General features: G+C 42.7%; 1 protein-coding gene across 4 annotated transcripts in view; it reads right to left on the reverse strand.

Moving 5' to 3' along the window:
- Window positions 1–837: 837 nt before the first annotated feature.
- Met (MET proto-oncogene, receptor tyrosine kinase) overlaps window positions 838–23,188 on the reverse strand; it is a 110,516-nt gene continuing 88,165 nt past the window's right edge. For all 4 annotated transcript variants that reach the window (XM_050145881.1, XM_050145879.1, XM_050145880.1 and 1 more), the window contains 7 exons: window positions 21,313–21,543; window positions 19,432–19,512; window positions 15,978–16,159; window positions 13,709–13,818; window positions 12,363–12,528; window positions 3,271–3,407; window positions 838–3,168 (listed from right to left, as the gene is read on the reverse strand). In XM_050145881.1, coding sequence (XP_050001838.1) covers window positions 2,958–3,168; window positions 3,271–3,407; window positions 12,363–12,528; window positions 13,709–13,818; window positions 15,978–16,159; window positions 19,432–19,512; window positions 21,313–21,543 — 1,118 coding nt within the window. In that variant the 3' untranslated portion in view covers window positions 838–2,957. The remainder of the gene's footprint in view (window positions 3,169–3,270; window positions 3,408–12,362; window positions 12,529–13,708; window positions 13,819–15,977; window positions 16,160–19,431; window positions 19,513–21,312; window positions 21,544–23,188) is intronic.

Consider the following 23,188-nt stretch of genomic DNA (forward strand, 5'->3'; position numbering starts at 1 on the left):
GCTCAGAAGGTCCCTACCCCACCTGTCTGTGTCAGCGTACACCAAATGTCACAGGAGATACATAGACAAGAACTGTTTCTGGGTGGTTTAGAGTGGGTGACAGGAAATGGAGCTGGTGTGTCAGTTCAGTAATTATAAGTGCCAAATACTAAGGGTACAAAGATGACAGGATTATGTCTTCAAAAGACAGGAATAAAGGAGCTTTGTGTGAGACTGCATCTCTTGGCTGGAAGGCTGCCTGTGAACAAGCGCTCCAATCTTATTTTGTCAACATCTGTACGGACTTATTTTTTTAAGAATCAAACATCCCTGAAGGGCTACAAAATTTATAGATGGCTTAAATCTCATCTTTGTAAATATCATTCCAAGAATATAGCGATAACCTGAATGCAGTTTCTCTGGTAAGTAAAGATCCCAAAGGGTGGGCACATGTGTATATCAAAAGGGGGGTTTTGAGGGGGGCAAAAGGCATCTCTTCCCAGCTGCCACTTGGGTATCCCTCTTTCTATCAACTGTACATTACAGCTCCTTTGTCACAGCTTCTGGCCCATGGATACTCATCTTGTTGGAGAAGAGCCCCAAGTTAAAACAGAGCCAAGTACTCTAGCAGGGGAAAGGTTGCCAGAACAATGCAGGGAATTAAAAGCTCAGGACAAACCTGAGCAAGAGAGGCTTCCAGAGAGTCAAGCATGCAGCTATGTAGCTATTGCCCATGCATTAAAGAATCGGCATCCGGTCTATGGAGGAGCGCCAGGGAGCCAGGTGAAATCAATCTTAGGCTTCCTCTGTCGTTATGTAAATGAGATAGGTAATCAAGCATGACTAGCTAGAGCCGACTCACAGTAGACAAGATGTTACGTCACTTTATTTTAACCGTATGATTTATCAGAACAATTATTCACATCCAAAGTACCATTCAGCTCAACTGCAGGTATAAGCAGTGACAAGTGTCGAATTCTTAGAAGAATGATTGACTCGCACAGTCGGTCCAGACACATTACCCGAGGAAAGTTCATAAATAGAAAAGGTGACTTTCACGTTGCCGCTTCTCGCACAGGTATGTACAGGTATGGGTGTCTCCCGCAGCTCTCTCTGTTCTTGGTGGATTCAGTTTCTTGCCCTCATAGAGACAGTTCCTTCTTTTTACAGAGCAGACGGTCGTTTTCTGCCGTCCACCTGACAGCGCTCTGTAAGTTAGAACTACTCTTCATACTCATGAAGCAGTAATATTGGCACTGAAATAAATCTGTGCTACAGCTCCTTATGTATTCTGGTATGTTCCACCACCATCAAAGACCTTTTGATGGCCATCATTTTTCCTGCAACAACAGCCAAGCCCAACGATTGGGTTTCAGCAGACCACACCCATGTCACAGTTTGCTCTATTAACCCTTGGCTTCAAGTCCTGATGATGTAATGAGGGCGGGGTGCGCTGACAATCAGAACACTTCCTTATCACAATTTACAGCCCTGTAGGAAAAAAAATCATGCCGCTGGCGATCCAACTCTCACATACCTCTTCCTAAACGTTCACAGTGCAGTATTTTTGTGGCCTAACGACAATCTTCTTACATCATTAAAAATAAACATTTCTATAAAAATATAATACTTTCAATGTTTACACGGATAAAACCAGCTAGAGGAACCTAAGCCACATGCACCAGACAGTAGTAAAGCACAAAATTCCACAGAGCACAACGTGGCAACAGTCCTGTCCAGAGGAGCTGATCATTCAAGGTTGTCCAGTGGCTTTCTGTCTGTTTTGAAAATATGCTTTCGCTTAACCTACAATGTGTCCTAGCGCAGAATGAGACTCCCCAAAAGTATTGCCGCCAATTGTTTAGGTGAGAAGCCTCCACCTGAGAAAGAGTAAATATTTCCAGCCCATAGATCCTTTCTTTGCTCTCCACATAAGCCATGACTGGAAATAGTGAACCTTTCAGTTTTCTTGTCCTTTAAAAACACACTGAGGGGCCTTTCTAAAGGTTTATCACCACAAGTTACTTATTTTTCAGAGTTGTCATTTAAAAAACAGATTAAAAAAACAACTATGTGTCCACATTCATGAGATCGGAACAAAATCTCTCTCAGACAGTCAAATTTTTCTTTGCTGAGACAGGGTCTTAAAACTCTCACCCATGCTGGCCTGTCAATCCTTATGTGGCCAAGGCTGGTTTCGAACTTGTGGTACTCTGTCTGCCTCAGTTTCCCCAACGCTGGGATTACAGGTGTGGTCCACTACTCCTGGCTAAACATATGATATTTGAGTGATGATATTTTACTGTAACAAAGTTTTGTTTTTGAAAAAAATCTCCCTATGGTCATCTATGTACAATCCATAAAATCCCTGATACTTTATGAACACATCTCATGTCATGCTATCTCGACAATAAGTACATTGTCTGTGGATGTTCCTGCAACCAAAGGAATGTGCATATGAAAGTTTAAAAGGGAATGTTCACTTGATGGGTGGACAACATCAAATAATGGAAAATCTCCATGACCACAACACAACAAAATATGTTTAAAAAACACTGAGATCTTAACAAGCAGCCTGCTGGGGCCACCACATCTGTCATGCACGAGGCTCCCTCTTCTGGGTTTTCTGTGAGAAGTCTTCAAAGTCCACTGTATCACTTCCTCACCAAAAATAAGACTTTATGAAACCTCAACCCAGAACTGAGGTTTTGAACTCCGGTGAGACAGGAGTGCTGTTGTAGCTGTAGTTGCCTTTGGTCCTCAGCCAGTGGGGACCAGGCTTGTTTTTCTGATGCATTGTCAGATGAGAAATTCCTCAGAATCCAGGATCTTCAATAGTAAAGTTTTGGCAAAAGCAAAACAGAAACAAGACAGTAACAACAAAACCATCGGGTGGCCTTTCGAAGGCCAGGCAGTGAGAACTGGTGGGGAAGGTCTAGAGCACTGTTTGTTGGATGGGGGTTATGGCCTCCTGTCCATCATGTGTCCATCTCGCCATCAGCGTTGTCTTGGGACGACAACAGAGAAGGATATGGAGCAACACATTTTACATTCACATAAGTAGTGTTCACATGGACGTAGTGCTCCCCGATGAACGTGGAGAAGATTGAGGATATCCTGGAGACCAGTTCAGAAAAAGATGGGCGCATTTCAGCTTTGGGGTGCCAGCATTTTAGCATCACCTCATACCTGTTTCAGAAAGAAATGCCGTGAGAGACACAGTTTCAAGTGCATTTGTAAATGTCACGAATTTCAGACACAATGGAGGACCCCACCGAGACTCTTACTTACAAGGCATCTGGGCAGTATTCCGGTTGCAAGAGTCTTCTGCCTTGTAACAAGTAGATGGTGATATCAAATGTGTTCACATCCGGATAGGGAGGGGCTCCTCGGGTCATGAGCTCCCAGAGAAGCACACCAAAGGACCACTAAAAAAAAAAAAAAAAAACAAGACCGAAAGAAGCCAGGTGAGAGGAGTGTAACCACACAGCTACGGAGGGAAAAGCAGTAGGGCTCCGTAATCAATCCTGGCTTGACATATTTAACGCCATTGCTGTTTACCGCAAAAATTTCCCTAAAGACGACTAGTAAGTGCTGTACATTTCATGGCCTGTTTAAACCAGAACGAGATGAGATAAACATTACAAGTAATCAAGAGTCTCCAGAAAAAAAGATGTGAAGTCTACATGATGATTTAATCTGTGGGTAGTGGAGTAGATTTTTGAGTTCTTTCTCGTAGGGTTAAAGTATCAACATGTTCCTACCTTCTCCTTCAATAGTTTTCTCAGAACTTTGGATTTTTATAAATAAAGGTGGCCTCCCAGAAATTAAAAAAATGAATAAATATTTTGTTTATGTATGCTTGCATACCCGTGTGAGCTAATGTGTACCACATGGATGCAGATGCCCATAGAGGCCGGAGGGTATCAGATCCCCTGGAACTATTATAGGTGGTCGTGAGCTGTCTGATATGGGTGTTCAGAACAGAACCCAAGTCCTCTGCAAGAGGAGTCAGTGCTCCTTACTGCTGCTGAGCCATCCCCAGTTTTAGTGATCCAAGCCTCTTCTGGCCTCTGTGGACACTAGGCATGCATATGGTATACAGGCACACACGTAGGCAAAACACCAAACTCAAAGACAATTAAAGAGACAGGAAATGTAACTGAATCTAAGGACAGCGTTCTTATCTTTAGTACCACAAAATGATGGGCGGGCATGGAAGTCTCTCTGCAATCCTAAAGCCTGCGAGGTGGAGACAGGGAATCCCTGGGACAAACTAGCTAGTTAGACTAGCTAAACAGAGTGTTCCAGGCTCTGCAAGAGGCTCTGCTTCAGTAAATCCAAGGGAGAAAGACTGAAGAAAACATCAAGTGTCAACATCAGGCCTCCATAAGCAGCTCTCTTGTGCACATACACACACACACACGAACACACAAACATACATACGTGAGAACACATGTTCAAATAGGTACACACATCAAACACACACAACACACAAACACACACACATGTGAGAATACATGTTCAAATAGGCACACACATCAAACACATACACACACACACCCCAAAGGGAAAATGTAACCATATCTAAATGCTAATGTTAAAAGAAAAGGTCTAAATTAGTGTAAGCAAAAATCTGTATTAGAAGCATAACTAATCAAATTGCTAGGCAACAAAGTTCTCTACTGAAAACTAATTTCAATAAACCCGAAAATGCTGAATTGCCAGATTAATGCGAAACAGTTACATCAGTGTTTTATGGGGAGACCAGAGATGCAAGGCGGGGTTAAGGGAATTCTAAGAATTCCCCAACATATGTGAATTCACACCAGCATAAACATTTAAAGAGCTCTCGACTCTCGGGTCTTGCTGTGTCTACTGAACTTTACAGGCATGCAGAACAGCACAGGTCATGCATGTCACCCCTCTCCCCCAGACATGGACTGAATGTGTCAAGGAGAAAAGTCAGTGTGTGCAAGTCACCCTGTGAAGGGGACTCAGAATACCAGTTCTTGGTAGGCAATGCTTTCAGGCCACTCCTATACAAAAGAGTCAATGGCGGTGGTGGGGAAGAGACAGAATTCTTTAATTAATTAATAAAGAAATAAATAAATTAAAAAAAAGAGTCAATGGGCAGGGCATGAGCCTGGTGTGTGTGTGTTAGAGAAAGAGAATCCATTCCAGAAAGAAGGAGTTTAGAACCGAATATAGCTCCGAATACTTAGCAAAGAGAATAATGTGTGGCTTTGAATCCGGAGACAGAAGGAAAGTGTCCCCCTCCAAGGGCAGCTCTCTAGTTGTTGGAGTTGGCAATGCAGTCACATTAACGGCTCTTTACCTTTGCCCAAGTACAAGAGCCAACCATCCTGCTTTCAAGTGGTGTATTTATTTTTATTTGTGTGTGTTGATGACTCTTGTATGTGCTTTGCATGTTTATACTCCTTTGGAGGCTAGAAGACAGTGTTGGATTCTCTGGAGCTGGATTACAGGCAGTTGTGAGCTGCCCAGTGTGGATACTGGGAATTGAACTTAGGTCTTCTGGAAGGGTGGTAGGTGTTCTTTATAACTGAGTCATCTCTCTAGTCACTACTCCTTTTTTCTTAAACTAAAAGTGTGTGTGTTTTGTGTGTGTGTGAGTGTGTGCAAGTGCACACATGCCATAGCAAGCATGTGGCGGTCAGAGAATAACTCTCAGGAATCAGGTCTCAACTACAACCTTGTGAGATCAGGATGGGGAGCAGACTGAGGTCATCAGGCCTGTGTGCAAGCACCTCTACCTACCAAACTCCCTTGCCAGCCCTTAAGAGCTCCCCTGTCCCTCTTTCGTAGGAATGGGGATACTGTCTCACATTGTAGCCCAATTTGGTTTTGAATTGGCAGTAGTCTTCCCACCTCTGCTTCCTGATAGTTGGGTTATAAATATGAGCCATCTTATTTGATTCAAGAATCATTAAGATCATTGGATGCTTTGATTAAAGTGGAGAATATGACCTACCCAAGGAGGGAGCTAGGTAATTTCACTGTCAACTCAATCTCTCAAGATCAAAGTTTTCATGCAAATCTTATTCTTGCAAGTTATGGTGTCAATGCTTAAGCTCTAGACTTTGAGTTAAAATTTAAGTCCAGGGAACAGGAACCTATTGACCTTTGATCTTGTGCAAGGAGGTTACTGTCCAAGCTACTAGATAGGTCCCAGACTGACAAACAGTGCTCACAGCATTGTGCAATCAGAACATGACTGTAAGATAGACTGATGATAGAAAAGAGGTACAACCGTGGTGAAAAGTCAAAGGGCACCCACAAAGATATGGGAAGAGTGAAGGAAAACGGGTCCCATGGAACTGGCAACATTTGTCTCAGGGGTTCATGACATCAGACTTCTGGATGGGGTGGTGCAGCAGCAAGAGTATATGCATGAAGCTGGGGATGGTGGCAGACATCTCCAATCCTGGATGCAGGAAGCTGGGGCAGAATAATAATGGGCTCAAGGCCAGTGTTAACTGCTAGAGACCCTGTTTCGAGCCCCCTATCTTCCCCCCCCCAAAAAGCCCCAGATATTTGTTTTATTAAATTTCTATACTGGAAGTCACATTGCTGGCTCTGTGGAGTAGGGGATGTGAGTGAAGGTTAAGATAGGACAGGAAGGTTTTCAATGATGAAGATGTGCTAAACTGGAACTGAGGCGACAAGACTGATCTGTGTGCCTGGAGACTGTGACCACAAAAATGCTTAAGGCTAAAGGAGAATCTTGGCGTTGGTGCTGTAGCTCAGTTGGCAGAGCCCTTTTCTAGCATGCATGAAGCCCCGGGTTCCACTCCCAGCATATATGAAATCAGGCATGGTGGAGTATGCCTATAATTCTAGCACCCAGGGGTGGAAGCAAGAGAATCAGAAGTTCAAGGTCATCTTCATCTCTATTGCGAGTTTGAGACTAGCCTGGGAAACGTGAATGAGATCCTGTCCAAGGGTGGGGTGGGGTTGAAGCTGGGGAAGCTGGCTCACAAATCCTCAAATGGAGGACTCTGAATAAGAACAGGGAAGGGTACTTCAGGATAAGAGTCATGGAAGCCTGTGGAGCTTGACTGCAAGTTGATGGCGGAAGAGTGTCTGTCATATAGTATAGCACGTGTTAGCATCATCTCCTCCCCAAATTATTACTTTTTTTAATCCTTAGAATGGGATTTGATCCTTACAATGGCAATAACCTTTATAGTTGCTGTACGGTCAAGGAAGTCAGAGTTGTAAGAGGCCATCAGACCCAGGATCCAAAATGGAGAGGGAGTAGAATGGAGAAGAGAGATTCTTAAGCAAAATAGACCTTAAGCAAGGGCATCAGAAGGAAGTTGGAGAATTCAAGGAACAGGAGTTAGAGGTCAGAGCTTACATAAAAGCACTGTACTAGACTACAACAAAAACACTTGTCTGAAGGCACACCTATACCCGGAAGACAGACACGACTCAAACAACTCAAAATAAAAGGGGGTAAGGCTTGATTAGACACGTCACCAAAAAAGATGCAAGGATGACGCCAGGCACACGAATATGCTCAATACTGGTATTCATCAGAGAAATTCAGATAAAAAAGGAAACACAACTTTACTAGATTGACTTAACCTCCCCAAATGTGACAATGCCTAGCGCAGGCAGGTGAGGATGCTGAGTGGCTGGAACCCACTGAGATCACCAGTGGGGAAATGAAATCAAGCAGCCACTCTCTAAAACATTTGCACTTTCTTACAAACTTGAATATGTAGGAGTACTACTCCTAAATATCTAAAACAAACAAATATACTCACACAAAACTTTTTAGCAAGTGCATTGGCAATTATAATTATGTGTTGGTACCTGCCTAAACATATAATGCTTCAGATGATGAGTGAACAGATTAAACTTAGTATATCTATACAATAATCCACTACTCAGAAGGACAAACTACTTTCTATAGAATATAGTACTGAAAAAAAGAGAAAGAAAATAGAACTACTGGATGGTTCATAAATCTCCACTTCTGGGTATATTTCTAGCACAACTAAAAAGATAAAACAACTGGTTTACTGCAGTTTGTTGTAGCATGACTCACAGCAGTCAAGAGGGGTAAGAAACCCAAATGTCTACTAATAGACTGTTCTATTATATGCACAATAGAATTTCACTCAGTTTGAGAAAAGAAAGAAGCCTTTGTCATATGCTACAGTGTGGCTAAACCTTGAGAACATCACATTAAGTGAAACAAGGCCAGTCAATAAAAGGACAAATGTTTTATAACTTTGCTTCTAGGAGGTATTTTGTTTTAAAGACAAAGGTAGAAGGGTAACCAGGAGCTGGAAGAAAATGAAAAGGAAAATTTTTGTTCAGTTAACAATGTTTCGGTTTTGATGGGAGAAAAAAGTTCTCGAGATCTGTCATATCAAAGGTGTCACAGTTAACACTACTGCAGTAGATGCTTAAATGTGGATAAAATGGTAAATTTCATGTGTTTTTAACCCAGTAAAAAATAAACCTGAATGTTGATCTGACCCATCAAAACTACCAATAGAGCAATATGTATGTTCTCAATGCCTTGTTCTGAGTGAAGTTGGCATTCTCCGAAGGCTACTGATTATGATTCTGTATACATAACACTCCAGGAAAAAATACTGTAGAGACAAGTTAGTGATTCCCAGGTCCTGGGAGAGGCCAACTATAAAATGGCACAAGAACATTTGTAGGTGACAGACTGTTCTCTACCCAGATTGTGGTGGCAGCGGTGACACAATTATCTCCATTTGTCAAAACTTGAAGACCTAAGAAGGGCCACAGAAAAGAATGTGTGGTAGATACTTGCAAAATGGTAATATCATTGATAGAAACTGAGTTGAAGACTTGCCAGAGGAGGAAAGAATTTAATTTTGAGTATCAGAAAGTCCTGATGCTGATGATGACCTCCAGGCAGGGTCGACAGAATAATCTCAACGCCGAGGGCATTTGATCCCTGAGATGATCCTGAGGGAAAGCTACATACAGGAGGAGCGTGAAGGAAGACAGGAAGGAAGAATAAAGACAGTAAGAAATAAAGATGCTACAACCAAGAAGCAGGAAGAAAACCAGGAGGTGCAGTGTCTAGAAACCAAGGGAAGTGGGCACTCCGAGGAAGGGCTGAGTGACCCTGGGTAATATCTTCTGAGAGAGGGCCAAGAAAAGCCTGCGCCTGATCAAGTGAGAACGCAGACTTTAGTGATGCGTAAAATGAGAGCCATTGGATGGTGCAGGCTGGGCTTGAGTAATCTCATGGGAACTGTCTTCGAGCTCACTCGAATGCACATTAGAGTATTTGGTGAGGCCAAATTCTACCTGGTCATTGGCTAAAAACAGAGCCTGTCGATACACAGGCAAGTGTTTGCTTGTTGGACTCCACATACGTTCAACTTACTTCATGCTTTTGGAAACGTCCATGTCGACGTTCCAAACTATATGTTGCCTTTGAGGTGAAACCCTACTCAGATTATTCTACGCAATCAGCATTTGTTTATCAAAGCCGCATTGCATGTGGCCTGCATGTCACAGTATCCTAGTGTCTTTCAGGGATGGGGGAGAAACCGTGTTAATACTGTGGCCTACCTGTCACAATATCATAGTGTCTTTCAGGGAGAGGGGGAGAAACTGCGCTGATACTCCGCAGTTTCTTTTAAAGTTTTAGTTTTTTTTGTGGTCTTTGGGAGAGGCCTTTTCTTGATGATGTCTACTTATAGATTTTAGAATTCCCTGATTATCAGGATTTAGTCAATGATACTGGGAAAATTCAGCTGGGTTATCGATACCATTGCCATTCGATTTTAGCTCAGTTGGAACCCCAGAAAGTTCCCTCATGCTCACTTGTCATCAGCCTCCACCCCCATTTTCAGCCACAGGCAACCGATGATCTCCTCTATTTATATTTCTACTGCTTTCTAGAAATGTCCTACACATGAAGTCATTGAACTTTTTATCTTTCAAGTCTGCGTTCCTTCACTTGACATAATTTTGGGAGTTTGATCTGCAAGCAGCATGTCAGCCATTCCTGTATACTGCCAAATGGTGTTGTATTATATAGGCGTATCACTCTGTGTGTGTGTTGGGGGGGTTCTTATGTGGGTATGTGTGTACATATGTGAGTTCATGTGCATATGTGTGGAGCACAGAGGCCAAGGTCTATGCTGGGTATTTTCCTTCACTCTTCTACACCTTATTTTTATTTTACATGTTTGGGTATTTTGCCCGCATTTATGCATATATCAAGTCTGTATTCCTGGTGCCCACAGAGGCCAGAAGAAGGTGGTGGACCCCCTGAAACTAGATTGACAGAAGGTTGTTAGCTGTTATATGGATACTGATAACTGGCTAAGCCACCTCTCTAAGCCCCATCACCCTCAGATTTTTGAGGCAGGAATTTTCACTGAACCTGGAGCACACCAACCTGAGTAGACTAGGCTGACGGCAAGTCCCAGGGATCTTCTCCATCCCTGGCTCCTCAGGGCTGGAACTGCAGGTGTGTACTGCCTTGCCCAGCTTTTATGTGGGTGTTAGGAACTAAGCAGGTTCTCAAGCCCGCACAACAAGGGCTTTACTGTCTGGGGCATCTCCCCAGCACAAAATCCATCGCATTTCACTTAGCCATCCTTCAGGTGATGAATATTAGGGATGTTTCTAATTTGGAGCTATTATAAATAATCCTACTGCAGCCATTCATACATATCTCTGTGTGGGCAGGTTTTCTCTTCACGTGCTTATTAGCTAGTTAGTCACACATGTGTCTGGTGTAATGCCCATCCAGATACTGTGTCTATTTTTAAAACTGTGCTCTTTCATCTTGTCTCCTTGCTATTGACTTGTTAACACTGGCTCTCTCTTGTGTAGGTTTACTGGCAGTCACATCTGAATGAACGACATGTTCTCTAAGGATAGCTAAGCTCTCTCTTCAGGCATCCACCGTTGTTCCAGCATCTCTAGCATCCGTTTCTTTACAGTCTTTCGGTGTCAAAATCTCAGGCGTTAACTTCTACCATGCGCTACCACATTCTCCTCCTCTATAGATCTTGTGTTGCCAGAATTCTCCTTACACTGCCATGACTTGGGACATACATATTGATAACGAACTGCTAGTCACCTCACGTTACTGTCAATGCTTCCTCTTCCTTAGAGGATCAGAAACTAGATGACCACTGAGTCCACCCCCTCCTCTAGCTGACAATGTAGTGAGCTATTTCTCACTAGTACCATCAGTCCCTGTCTCCTGTCGTCTGTCAGCAGCTACCAGCCTTCTCTTTTGAAGGTCACATCCTGCGGGAACATTTCCCGGATGTCTTGTGTAGTGGCAGCACAGATTTATCGTTGTATCCTTAAGGGTAAGACTTTAGATGTTTTTCTGCCTAAACGTCACACTCGTCCTGACTTGCTGCGTGTGAGTAGAACAGCGAGCACACTCTGGGTTTCACGCAGCGCTCACGCTCTGTGCGTGCCCGAGACTTTCAAACCACTCAGATCCAAAGAGGCCAAAGCCAAGGCCCTTTTGCTCCAGAGAGAAGCAGTGAACTTGCTTCCCAACCCCATATCTCTTTTGATGTTTTTTCTTCCTCTGGCTTCTGTGTTAGTCTCTCCTTTGTGGTCTTCATTTTCTCTGCCTCTCTCCTCAATTTTGTGTGTTGATTCTTTCAAATAATTTCTTTTGGACTCTCATAAAAATATTAGTAGCCTAGATTTCTGTGTGTGATGATGTTTGGAGATGGGACCTCTGAGAGGTTATTAGGGTTATGCACATAGCTCAGTGTGGTGCTACGCTCTACAAATATTTTCTCTTTCTTTCTTTCTTTCTTTCTTTCTTTCTTTCTTTCTTTCTTTTTCTTTTTTTTTTATTTTTCGAGACAGGGTTTCTCCGTAGCTTTTGATTCCTGTCGTGGAACTAGCTCTTGTAGACCAGGCTGGTCTCAAACTCACAGAGATCCACCTGCCTCTGCCTCCTGAGTGCTGGGATTAAAGGCGTGCGCCACCACCACCCGGCTACAAATATTTTCGAATAAACAAGATAATTTATGAATAAGTTGGGTACCTACTGGACGGTCAACTCCAGTTCTATAAATGAAGATACCCTGCAAGTAGTGGTGTTGAATTTTTATTGTTGTTGGTTTTTTGTTTTTGTTTATTTTTTTAGACAGTGTTTCTCTGTCAAACAGGTCTGGCTATCCTGGAACTCACTTTGTGGACCAGGCTGACCTTGAATTCATAGAGATCTGTCTGCCTCTGCCTCCTGAGTGCTGGGATTAAAGGTGTGCGCCAACACTGCCTGGAGAATTTTTAAAAAAATTATGTTACCACAGAACTATGGAAATGAAAGTCAAGGAAGAGAAATTTAGGGATGGCGAATACATTACCACGTCTGATTTGGTGGTAAACTTCTGCGTTTGCAGGCTCTCTAAGGCCATCCACTTCACTGGCAGCTTGGCCCCTGTCTTGTTGTGAACACTATAGTACTCTTTGTCGTACACGTCTCTGGCAAGACCGAAGTCGGCAACCTTGACGGTGAACTTTTCATCCAACCTACAGCAGAAAAATCAATTACGGACTGAAGTAGAATAATTTACAACAGTGCTGAATGTCTATAGATTTCAGAAAGGTGGCTTCGGTATTAGAGATCTACAATTTCCTCTGGCCTATTGACTAACACTAAATTACGGTGGATCTCCTCAGTAAAAAAGGTTGACATTTACCATACAGATTCCACCGGCCAGAGAGCGATATCATGAATGACATGGCATTTTGCTCTAATGTAGGTCTGGGGAAAAGGGAAAACTGCCTTCCACCTAGCTTTCCATGGCTGCAACATAACTAGGGCATCAGGCTACCCAATGCAGTCCCCCGCATCACTAGTCTTCCCTGGTCATCTCACCGACAATACGTTCCTTGGAATGAACAGGCCATGGTACTGCTACTTGGCCCTCTTTTGTTCTCAAACACGCTAGCGAGCACATACAACTCCTATGTGCCATCAGTGAGGCAATGAGACAGAAGGCTAAGTGCCTAACGAAGCTGTCATGTTAAAAAACCAAACAAACAAAAAAAGTCTTCTGCTATCTAAAACTGTGCAGCCCTTGTTTAATGCAGTTCTATGATGTTCCCCTGACCGAAATCTAGGTAGAAAATTAATAGCATAGCTTTCTCATTCACACGTACCAGGAGCCATGAATCAGCGCTCTGCAAGGCAAAGCAGAGATCCAATTATAAACTGTTGACTGTTGTTGTTACACAGCCAGGCAGCCAGACACAAATAAAAGTTCTTTGTATATTCGTCTCCAAATACCATCTTTGGTAAGGCGTCTGCAGGCTGGCTGCAAGTCTGCTGCTGGGAGCTGCACTGCCTTGGTATTCCTGTTACCAGTTTTTCTTTTTCGCTGTCTAAGGCTGGAGATCAAATTCCCTCTCCCCATCGCTAATACAGTGTGAAACCACAACACTGGAGACTGCTGGTGGGAAGCGCCCAGGAAGGCTGAAGGAAGGAGCAGCTGCTGGAGAGCCCCCGTGGAGCAACCTTTTAAATGCTTTGTTTGATAAAACTAAAAACCTCTCCCACATCCCCAGCAGGGGCTTACACATCTACTCAAAATCGTCAAGGATATTCAGACTTTGCTCCAGAGAGAAAAGGAACATCCTTACTAGCACTGAGTAGTGAGAAACAAACACTTCATTTGTACTTTGTGCATGGTGATATTTTCATACTTACATGCAGTTTCTCGCAGCTAAGTCTCTGTGGACAAACTTTTTGCTGGCAAGATATTTCATGCCTTTGGCTACTTGGAGACCAAATCCTATAAGATCTTTGACAGTTGGGTTCTGCAATCAAAGAGAGTTGGGAAAGCATAAACTAAGCACTCGATGTCCTAACAGTGTTCTGAGAATACTGTAATGTTTATATGACTTATCTTGTCTCAAATAATAACTCATGCTCCATGGAGAGGCATAACTATTTGTTAACTAGTACTGTATACAAAGTGTGAGACTAGGTTTTTTTTTTTAAATAAAGATATTTTGTTATTTCATACACACTCTGTTTGGAAGGTGTTACAGGTTCTGCTTTCCGGGTGGGAAAATGCAGATGTTTCAAAATGTAGGTTTTATTATTCAGCGTGTGTGATGAGACAAATTGATCAGGAGGCAGCTCCCGTTGAAATGATAGTTTGCTTCTCAGTGCAGATAGTTCACTACCTGCAAAAGGCCGTCTCTGCTTCAGCAGCCATCATGGAGCTTGTGAGCATAAGATTCCAACAGGAACTCAGACTGAAGGCTGAAGTTCCTGTTATACACACAGCCCGAGGGCAGGCCACATCTTGTGGCTTAGACATCTCCTCAAGACATATGTGTGAGGGGCCAGTAGCCACTCTCTGGGTTTTGAGAGGCCAGCTCCGATTCTGGAATGGACAGTAGGGCATCTCTCCCACATCCTGAAAGAACAGTGCTGCCGAGATGGTAGCTCATCTAAACTGTCAGCCGCATCAGAGAGAGGAGAGTTCAAGTGAGACCTTTACAATGTCCGTTTCACTACCTGCAAAGAACTGGCAGTCTGGGGTGCTCTATTCTTTTGGATGAACAGAAAGTAACTCTTTATAGTCCCAGGGCTCATTTGGCTTAGTGTTTATAAAGTCATTTTTGATGAAGAGCAAAGCTACTTGGTTGACTCCCACAGGGACCTGGGCAGCAAGGCCAAGCCTGTGGCTATGACGTCAGCTCAGTTCTTGGAGCTCTTCAGTCCATGCGCCTCACCCTGGACCCCAAAGCTTGCTCAACGTTATGGCCCAGTTAAAGGGTCATAAAGAAAATTCATGGCCACATGGGCCTTGGTTCTCTTTTGCAACTTTGAGCTCACTTATTCAAGTAACATTTACTAAGAGCCTATGTGCTGAGCCCTGGAGCCACAGGAGTGAGCAAAATGCACAAAACTCCTACCCCGTGAGCTAGTGTATATGAACACACATATTTACACTGATGATTTGTTCATTGTCTAGTTCAACACCATTCAATATAATATAAAGTATTATACACCCATACTTTAAATAAAAATAGATGAAACATACCATAATATATTTTAACCCAAATTTTCTAAAATATTATTTCAATATGTGATCAATATAAGGATTATTAATGACATATTCCTCCTTCCAAGGCAGCATGTAGCTCTGTAGCCTAGGCTGCATTGGCAAGCAACTTTTTATGAGACTCAAACGCTTGTGTTGGGGATGAGATGAGGGTTCAGTGGGTAAAGTGCTTGCTTCACAAGCAGGAGAACCTGAGTTCAGATCCCAGCACCTATGTAAAAGCCAGGTGCATCTGTAACCCAGAGCAGGGAGCAGAGACAGGCAGATCCTTGGGGCTCACTAACCTGCTGATTTAGACAAAATGGTGAACTCTAGGTTCGGTGAGAGACCCTTGTCTCAAAACCTAAGGTAGAGAAAGAATTGAGGGAGACACGCAATGCCAGTCTTTGGCCTGTTTATGTGTCTCCATAGCTGCATATGCATACACTAAAACACACCAAATAAACAAAGAAACACGTGAACAAACAAACAAATGGGCTGGAAAGAGGGCTCAGTGATGAGCATTTGCTGCTCTTGCAGAGGACCTGGATTTGTTTCTCAGCACGCACATGGTGGCGGACTCATAACTGTCTGTAATGATAGTTCCAGGAGATATGATGTCCTCTTAGAGTACTAGGTATCAGGGATACATATAGGTAAACACATGCATAAAATAAAGATAAAATCTTAAAAAAGGAAGGAAAGCCAAGTGTGGTGTCATGTGACCTGCAATGTCGGTACTCAAGAGGCTGAGGGAGGTGGACTGCAGAGAATGTGAGACTAGCCTGGGCTACAGAGTAAGTACCAGGTTAGCCTGAAGTATAGCAAATCCTATCTCATCTGCCAAAATTGAAACAATATATTTAAGGAGTAGCTGGCTGACATTGGTTTGTCAATTCATAAACTTAGCAGAGTACTTACATGAGTCTCGTTCCTAATGAAATTTCGAAGATCTCCATGTTTCATATATGGTAGAACCACTAGTGGGGACCCTTCACTCCGGAGGCAGATCCCCAAGAGTGAGAGAACATTGGGGTGACTGAAGTCTTTCATGATGATTCCCTCAGTCAGAAACTGGGAGACTTCGCCTATATCTGTGATTCCTGTGGAATGCAGCGTCGAGACATTAGCTTCCCTACAGGACAACGGAAACCTTTTCAACTTTAGATAGCAAACACAAGGAAGTGTGAGGACAAGCTGGTGACACCTCATCCGGATGCTTCAACCTCAGGGTGCTCTTTCTACAACATGTCTGAGAGATCGGGGTCCTGGGCAGAAAGCTTTTTTTCTTTTCTTTTCTTTTCTTTTCTTTTCTTTTCTTTTCTTTTCTTTTTTTTTTTAACTTTCCTTACCTATCTGAGGATCCTACAACTAAGAACTGATTAACAACACAACAGCATAATGTCTACTTTGAAACACTTTATTATTATTATTGTGATGATGATGATGTGTGTGTGTGTGTGTGTATGTGAGAGAGAGAGAGAGAGAGAGAGAGAGAGAGACAGAGAGAGAGAGAGAGAGAGAGAGAGAGAGAGAGAGAGAGAGAGAGAGAGAGAATAGTGTCCTCAGAGGCCAGAAGCGGGTATTGGATCCCTTGTCCCTTGGGAGTTAGAGATGACTGTGTGTCACCCATGGTGAATTGGTGAATGCAAGGAGCAAAGCCCGAGTCCTCTAGAAGAACAGGAAGTTCTCTTAACTGCTAAGCCATTTCTCTAGCCCTTCACAACACTTAAAATCAGCGTTTTAGGCATCGGAGCCTTCAGAAATGGAGATCTGAGTGTCAAGGGGAATCAATTCTTTTATTCTTGGATTTGATGAAAAATTGAGAGTTGTGAAAAACATGAGTGGACTGAAGTCCATGACCTAATGGATGATAAGGGAAGCCAGCCAGGCTTGTCTGCAATGCTATTTCCTCTTTGTTACCCGTCCCTTCTTCCTGGGTGTAAGAAGGACCCCTGCTAGAACGAGGGTCTTATGAGTGGTGATCAGGCAATATAGGTCAGGGAAAATGTTGTGACCACTCAGCTCAAAACAGGAAGGAGGGGAGGCTCTGAATACAATTTCAAGGTATTATGCCTGGGTTTGGAGGAGGGGGATTTTAGTTTCTATGCTGCCTTAGTGGATCAAAGTCCTAATTTTTAAGGCCTGCTTTGAGAAAAAAAAAAAAAAAAAACAAAGGAGACCTGGGGTCAAGAGGCCAGAGAAGGTTAGGGAGAGGCCTGTCAAATGCTCCTTAGTTCAAGATCTCAGCGAACCAAAGCCCCATATCGTAGGATATCGTTTTCTGAGTCTCCACAGCGCCACACTGCACAGTGCCATCAAGGCACTGCTGGCAGCCTCTTTTGTAAAACAGAGTCCAGGGAACAACTGGTCTCATGTAGGAGCGTAGAATGTCTTATACAGACACAAAACAAAGATGCCACACTTCCATCTGGATAGCATCTGGGGCATAAGCTGTCGAGTGCTTTGTCTCTGGTTCCATAGTCTTTGGCTTCATGGACCATGTGGTGTCTGCTTCAAACACTTAACTCTACTGTTGAACCATGAAAGTAGTTATAGACAGCAAACGCCTGGGTCTCAGTAAACTTTACCCATGAAAGCAGCTTCGTGGCCATAGTTCAATGATTAGTGATTTATTGAGGATCAATCACCACATGGCATACGTAAGTAGCTGCCCCCCTTTTTGTACTGAGGATTGAACTGAACCCTGAATATGAAGGTGCCCCACTACCAAACTATGTATTTTGTAAGTAAGTGGTCTGTGTGTATTTGTGTGCATACAGGGTATTTATTCATCTCTCTCTGTGTGTGTGTGTGTGTAGACCCAAGAATGACATCCATTGTCCTGCTGCACTGCTCTCGGCACCATTCTTTAAGACAGGGTCCCTCAGGGTCCCTCACTGAATCTGGATGGCCATCAAGCCCCAGTGATGCTCCCCGCCATATTGGGGTTACAAGCATATTCGGCCAATCTCGACTTTTTATGTGATCTGAACAGCGGTCCTTATGCTTAAGAAGCAGTCGCGGTTACTCACTGAGCTCTCTCCCCAGCCTCTAAATAGTCAGTTTTTAGCACAGCACTTTCTAATCAGTTCTAGAAAGACCTACTGAGGAAACGAGAGCTCACAAGTGAAGAGTTAACAGTATTAACATACATCTCAAGAGTGTCTCTTCGGTGTTCATTCTGAGACCCGGAAAAGATGGCGGAGTTCTATGTGGACTGACAACAGCCATCGCATAGCGATGACAGGAAGATTTCCCGGGGTTAGGACTGTTCTCAGTGAAAAGGGCAGCACTTCTTTCCCCTGAGGTCAGTTTATTGGTCAGTATATGTCATCTACCACAGTCTGCTACTAGATTCCACGCGGACTGTCCCTTTAGTTACCTTGGGATCAGATAGCCAACAAAATGAACCGTACAGAACGATGCTCACCATGGAGATTAGGTTCACAATGGAAAGGGCAGCAGTGATTCTGGTATGAGAGTACCTTGCATGGAATCCTATCATTTACACATTTCGAGATGATTAGTTCTAACACAAACCTGTAATACGGTTGGCTCACAGTTTTCAGGTTGCTTACAATTCTAAAGCAGAAAGTCACAGAGGAGAAGAGCAAGCATGCGAGGTTTGTCGACAAGGGTGGAGCCAGGAGTCCCCTCATAGGTTGTACAACCTAGCAAGTTTGGGCTGCCATGATGTCTCTGCATCAGTAAAGACTAAGCTGATGTTTAAAAGCATGCCTTGGTTTTTAAAGAAAGTGTGCACTTCACCTTAAGAGTTTTCTCAGTAACAGGCACAATTTTTAAGAAATTCTGCATCATGAACAGAGGGCAGGTTGCATTTCCTTAGGAAACTTATTTCTGTGGAACACCTCATTCCCTAAACACGTGGATAAATGAGGAATTACCACACTGAGGATTTTTCAATTTCCTGTCAGTACATCTCTCTCCAGTTTGTATTACTTCAGCTTTTAATCTTTTTTTTTTTTTAAATGGAAGTTGTGGTTAAAAAGTAATTATGGCAGTGTCTCTGGGCAAAATGAGTCATTACTATGGTATGTGCCAACGTGCTTCCAATAGTTTCCACAAATGTCATTTGCAAAACAAATTTTACAAGTTCTAACGTGGCTAAGTGATACTCAGTTCATCCGAGAGACCCACTGCTCCTCCTCCCTTACTTGTTAGTTGTCTGTGGGGTATTTTCGGAGGGACTATCTCAGTAAGTGTTTAGACTAAACAAATTTCCAGGATTAATTCCACAATTTCAACAGTAGATGACTTTTTTCCCCACAAGGGAAAGTGTAAATCAACACTTGATTATACACTGTCAGTTTGTAAACCACAAATGTGCCCGCCACCATTAACTGCAACTTACTATTCAAGGATTTCACAGCACAGTGAATTTTCTTGCCATCATTGTCCAACAGCGTCCCATGATAAACACAGCCAAAATGCCCTATTAAAAAAGAGAACTTTGTTAAAGTTATATGATACTGGCTTATATAATAATTATTTATTAGGACCTTAATCTCCTTCCTCTGTAAGACAAAAGAAGTAACATTTCTGATGACACTTTTATTAACAATGTCACTTTGTGCGGTACATGTGTTTGGATATAAATAGAGATGCAATACATTTCTTTCCACGGTATAAGTAATATGATTATTTAACATATGGCAATATGTTTTTTTAAAGGGTAATCTATTAAAACATTGAATCATTGTGGTATCACCGAACAGAATAATAGCTTCTGCATGAAAGAGGTTGATTATTTTTAAGGACCAAATACTATTTAAGAAAACATGTAAATAATTTTATCCACTTGAATAAACATAAAATAAGGCCTTTACATTCTAATAAATGATTATAAATTAGGTGTTCTAGAGCACGGATTTCCCCTGTTAGTCACTGGTTAATATGTAAGTTGGGCTGGCAGGAATCAAGAGGCAGTTGCCTAAATGAAGTAGATCCCCTCTGAGTCACCGCATGCCCTTCCCTCTGACTTTACCCACTCACTTCCCCGATAGTAGCCTTTCAACAGCGGCAGTAATTTTTCCCAGAGGTGTCAAATGCCTGATAGCTGTGTAAGTCATTCAATTAATTCATGGAGTCATGCAAGCTGTCCTGAGTGCTCAGTATGTGAGTATCAGGCATGGGGCTACCCATAGGTCACGAAGATGAATACGATAAGCCCATGCTCACGAGTGATCACAATTTCCCTTGAAAAACACATAATAAATACGGAGTAGTTAATATTGATGGCTTCTTAATGACTACGACGTCAGAGAAATAATGACCATGTTAACACCGTCCATGATAAAAAAAAGTTCTGATTTTACAACGCCTGGAGCGAGAAGACAATTAGTGAAGCTGTATACTCCAGCACAGGCACACTTACTGGATTTACAGGCTAGTAATAAAACGCAGATGCACACTTGTGCACAGAGGCCACTTTTCAGGGCGAAGCAACTCACTCACAGCTCAGCTCTGGAGTGTGAGAGGATGCTGCGGAGGACCAGCGCTCACACATGGCCAGTAGCCCTGTCAGTTTCTCCGGCAGAACGCTGACAGATGCCTGTATAGCTTCTTGTAAAGCATTTAGAATAAAAGGGACCAGGAGTCATTCAGTACTAAGTGTAGAGGGATTTTAGAGGAGACTTTACGTCATCGCTTCTGGTTGGTTTGTTTCTCCTGACAAATATTTCCTCCAATAGTGTTTATGCTTGCAGCTATTGATGCTCTGGCTAGCTTATTGCAAACAGTCGTTCTCTGTGTGAAGAAAATTGGAGTGCACTGTGGAGATAATATATGTTGCCTCGGATCAGGGCAGGGCTATAAATTCCCTGCCGCCTGATGCTGTCCAGCAGTGCGCAGGTGTCTCTACACTAGGACTTCATAGACTTTGCTACTGCTCTCATAGAAAAGGTGGGAGGGGCAAAGGAGCGAAGAAATTGGCCTGATTTTTATGAGTAGGTGAGTGGCACTTTCCAGGCAACTGTAGTTAGTGTGAGAAATACGAGGGAGAAATGGGGTTGTTTACTCCCACGTTGGGATGTTATCCAGTAGCTTCCGTGCACAGGAAGGTCTCCTAGGACGTGCTGTAAGTCTGCATTTCTGCAGGACTAAACTCGAACCCCTCATTATCAGTGCTCTGTCAGGGGCCCTTGGCATTGCCTAAGTTCCTAATCTGCAAACCAGGAGATAAAAGACTTCCTGGAAAATTGTATTTAACAGAGAGCTGAGTGGAAACACTTACCTCTTCCTATGACTTCATTGAAATGCACCATCAGGCTACTGGGCCCAATCACTACATGCTGAACTGCCTGGACCAGCTCTGGATTTAGAGCGCTGAGGTCAATGTGGACAGTATTTTGTAGTAATGGGCTGGATAGATCAGAATCTCCGCTCGTGAGGATGGGGGAGAGATCTGTCAGAGGATACTGTACTTGTCTGCACGCTCCATTCTGAGAGGAGTTGGGAAGCTGGTCTGCAAGATAAAGCACATAGGCACAGCTGTGAAACCTCACCCCCTGAAGCAGGCATCAGGGGTGGCAAAGGGGATCACTAAAGTAGCGAAATGTGGATTTTAACATTAAGGAAATCACTGAGTTCAATGAGACCTTTACAAAGGAGTGTCTTGAGAAAAAATGGTAACGAATTAGGAAAAGGTTACATATGCATAGATATCTATATAGAAACACAGTTTATAAAGTGCTTAGGAATGTTCTTTAAAGTAGGCAGTGTTAACTAGGAAAGCTTGTTGGTCCTATTGGTGTCCTTGGGTATTTCTTGTTCGATTAATAGCAAAAAGTTATGCTTGAAGTTCATTTTTAAATGTATTCCACCTTTAAAAATTAGAAGCAGTGTGGAAAAGTGATGGCTTCTAGGGAAAAGAATAAATTTTCCTTAAGGGTGAAGGCCCCAGTTAGGACCATGCTCGACTATATGGCCCCACCCCCAGGAGTATTTTGGCAGCACATATTGGACTATATTAGTTATTAAAAAGAAAAAAGAGGAAATAAAATATGTGTGGTGGTAGGAAGTCAGGGGGAGGAGTGAGGGTAAAATAATCAAAACATATTGTATAAAATTCTTAAAGAATTAATAAAAATATATTAAAAAGAAAAAGAACCAGAAGTAGTAAAAGCGGTTAAGCAATTGCCCAGTGATAAAGAAAATGAAAAAAAATGCTCTCTGAGATGACCACTTATATGGAAATTATTAATATTATGGAGACCTACATGAATTCCTAGACAAGAAAAATGTGTAGCAAAATACATATAATTAGTACAAGCTGAATACCCATTTCAAAAATACTTGGAATCAGAAATTGTTCAGAATTTGAATTTTCTTAGATTTTGAAGTTCTGGCATGGACTTTATTGGTTGGTCATCCCTGATCAATCTGAAATTTGAAATGGAAAATATAAAACTTTTAAACCTGATACTTCAAAGTGTCCTAAGTCTTAAGGGCTGGGGAGATGGTTCAGTAGGTAGGAACACTTGCTTTACATGCAGGAGGATGTGAGTTCAAATATCCCCAGTTCCCACATAAGCAAAATAGCACTGGGGAGCCAAGGCAGGTGGATCCTAAGAGCTTCCAGTCAGGCTGACAAATAAGGAGAGCTCCAGGAACAGTGACAGACCTTGTCCTAAGGGAATAAGGCCAAGGGTGATAAAGAAAGCATGTGACATCTTACTCTGGCCTCCACATGTAGACACAGGGACACACATCTACACACTCACGCGTCAGCAACACACACACACACAGCTCTCATACAGGTTTTTTTAAAAAAATATTTACTTATTTATTATGTATACAATATTCTGTCTGCGTGTATGCCTGTAGGTCAGAAGAGGCACCGCACCAGATCTCATTACAGATGGTTGTGAGCCACCATGTGGTTGCTGGGAATTGAACTCAGGACCTTTGGGAGAACAGGCAATGCTCTTAACCACTGAGCTATCTCTCCAGCCCCTCTCATAGAGTTTTAAAATGATTTTTGATTTAAAAATTTTGGGTTATGCCGTTTCAACATGTATCTATAATTGTATATTGCTGGAAATACAGAGTGCTACATTCTCAGAACCAAGAGCCTTGCACCACAGTGGTAAGTTCTCAGCTTGTGGTAG

The sequence above is a fragment of the Alexandromys fortis genome, unplaced genomic scaffold (genome assembly GCF_014885135.2).
Source record: "Alexandromys fortis isolate MF-2015 unplaced genomic scaffold, M_Fortis_MF-2015_v1.1 scaffold_34, whole genome shotgun sequence".
Classification (NCBI taxonomy): Eukaryota; Metazoa; Chordata; class Mammalia; order Rodentia; family Cricetidae; genus Alexandromys; species Alexandromys fortis.